The sequence below is a fragment of the Capsicum annuum genome, chromosome 7, assembly GCF_002878395.1.
Source record: "Capsicum annuum cultivar UCD-10X-F1 chromosome 7, UCD10Xv1.1, whole genome shotgun sequence".
NCBI classification, from domain to species: domain Eukaryota; kingdom Viridiplantae; phylum Streptophyta; class Magnoliopsida; order Solanales; family Solanaceae; genus Capsicum; species Capsicum annuum.
In genome coordinates, this window is record NC_061117.1 from 222,837,976 (window position 1) to 222,840,224 (window position 2,249).

General features: G+C 42.6%; 1 protein-coding gene across 1 annotated transcript; it reads left to right on the forward strand.

Moving 5' to 3' along the window:
• Positions 1 to 18: 18 nt before the first annotated feature.
• Positions 19 to 948, forward strand: LOC107856300 (protein MAINTENANCE OF MERISTEMS-like). Its single transcript, XM_016701283.2, has 2 exons — positions 19 to 299; positions 408 to 948. The coding sequence occupies exons 1-2, from the start codon at positions 19 to 21 to the stop codon at positions 946 to 948; spliced, it is 822 nt and encodes a 273-aa protein (XP_016556769.2).
• The last annotated feature ends 1,301 nt before the right edge of the window (positions 949 to 2,249 follow it).

The following is a 2,249-nucleotide window of genomic DNA, read 5'->3' on the forward strand; positions in this document are numbered from 1 at the left end:
AAGAAATGGGTTGAAGCCATGGAATCTGTCCACCACTCTGTATGGAAAGCTGCTGGTGTTTATGATGCTATTAAGGGTTTGGTATATAATGTCCATACAGATAAACATTTGATTTTTGGGTTGGCCGAAAGATGGTGTTGTGATACGAGCACTTTTGTGTTTCCATGGGGTGAAGCTACTGTCACTCTTGAAGATATCATGATTTTGGGAGGGTTCTCCGTTTTGGGTGGCCCTGTTTGGTTCCCTCTTCAATCCCCTGAGTTGGTAGAAATTGAACAGAATCTTGAAAAAGCACGAATGTAGCTAATCGGATTGAAGGCTGATAATCACAACAGGTGGTTGAATTTTTTCATGAATAGTGGAAGGGATTTCGAACATGAAGCTTTTCATTCTCTTTGGCTTTCAAGATTTGCGTTTCCAGTCGAGCAGTATGATAAAATCAGTACGCATGTTTTCCGTGTAGCCAGTAATCTGGCCAGAGGAAAACGACTTGCGCTTGCTCCTGCTGTTCTTTCAAGCATATATAGGGATTTGAGCTTGTTAAGAGAGGCTATGACGATCTCTACGTCAAGTAAGAATAAAGATGACAGGAACAGATTTCAAATTCTAGGATTTTGTCTTTCATCGCCATTGCTCTTTATTCAAGCTTGGGCTTGGGAAAGGTTGGTAGTTTTGCGTCCAAAGCAGGCTGGCAATTACAATATGGTTGGTGGAGCGAGAATAGGGCGATGGCACGATGTGAAAAGATCAGGTGTTATTAATGTGAGGGCTGCAATCGACTCGTCTGCAGAGACATTTCAGTGGAGGCCATATGCCTTGTCTGTGGAAGGCTCGTCAGTGCCAAAATTTTACAAGGAAACAGAAGAGTGGGAGATAGTGGAAAATTTTGGACCAAGAATTAGAGTCCTTTATTCGATGCTTGCGGGTGTCGGTTCTTGTTGGTTTTGATTGTCAAGAGCCCTATCGACCAAATCGTGTAGCAATGCAGCTTGGATATGATCAGGACTTCCCAAAATGGATTCCTCGCTCGCCTTTAATTCCTCAACTTGCCTGGAACAACTATAGCAGACCCTCTGATTCTGATTTGAGGTTATTCTATCCATCTAGGTTGTTAGAGCCGGATGTGTCTACAAAGTATTTGAAATGGTGGAGAAAAGAAGTATTACCACTAGTTGATGCATTCGAAGGCTTGTCTAAGGAACAAAGGAGTAAAACAAGATTGAAGCTGCTTTCTAACAATTATGATTCTCCTAGTCTACCCACTAAATGTCAATTGAAACAAGTGGAGAATTACCCTGGTTCCTCCAAAGTACCCTGATGCTCCTCCTGGTTTTCCTCCAAAGTACACTGCTGCTGCTCCCGGTTTTCCTCCAAAGTACCCTGATGTTCCTCCCAGTTTTCCTCCAAAGTACCCTGCTGCACCTCCTGGTTTTCCTCCAAAGTACCCTGGTGCTCCTCCTGGTTTTCCTCCCAAGTCTGGTGGGGAAAATGACAAGAAGAATTTGTCTATGGTGGTTTCGCAAACATTGGCTTGTGATGTTGTGCCTCGTGGTTTAAGGGAGAAGCATAATGCAGGAAAAGGCATTCACACATCCACTGAGGCACATGACAGTAGCAGTGTAGTTCCTCCCAGCTGCATTGTGGAATATGGCAAGGAGAATTTATCCATGGAAGTTTGTCAATCAGCGGCTCGCTATATTGCGCCTCCTGGTTCAACGGAGAAGCACAATGACTGTGAACATGACAGAACTGAGAATAACAGTACAGCCCACAATCTTGTTGTCGGCGAGCAGGGAGGAGGGGAAAGAACAATCTGTGATGAGGTTATAGAGGATATAGAACTTTATCTTAGTGAGATAAAAAGATACACAACTCCACATGCACGAAATAATCATTAACACAGGGTAATTATCCAACAAGATACCGCATAGCAATTTATGAAAACGACAATAGTTTAATTAACAAATCTCTAACCCAAGTCCCATACTAAGTTCATGGAGCATCTAAACAAAATTACATGAGTTCAACTAATGGGCATGCAAACCCAACGAAAGGAAATATAAGCTAAAAATAACTAAAGATGAATGATAATGTGAAGGCTCACCTCAATGACAAAGTCCACACGTAAAGACAGTCAGCCACGAGCCTCTCTCCGCAACTGTATCTGCAGGTATGCAAGTAAGGAGTGAGCTATATAAATATAACCCAGTAAGATCCTCGATTCTCTACTTTAATACCCCTGGAACAAG

Bases quoted from the DNA above. Each gene is read 5' to 3' on its own strand.
- LOC107856300 (XM_016701283.2), top strand. From the start codon at position 19: ATGGAATCTGTCCACCACTCTGTATGGAAAGCTGCTGGTGTTTATGAT. The intron at 300-407 runs GTAGCTAATCGG...TTGGCTTTCAAG, and splicing joins AATCTTGAAAAAGCACGAAT to ATTTGCGTTTCCAGTCGAGC.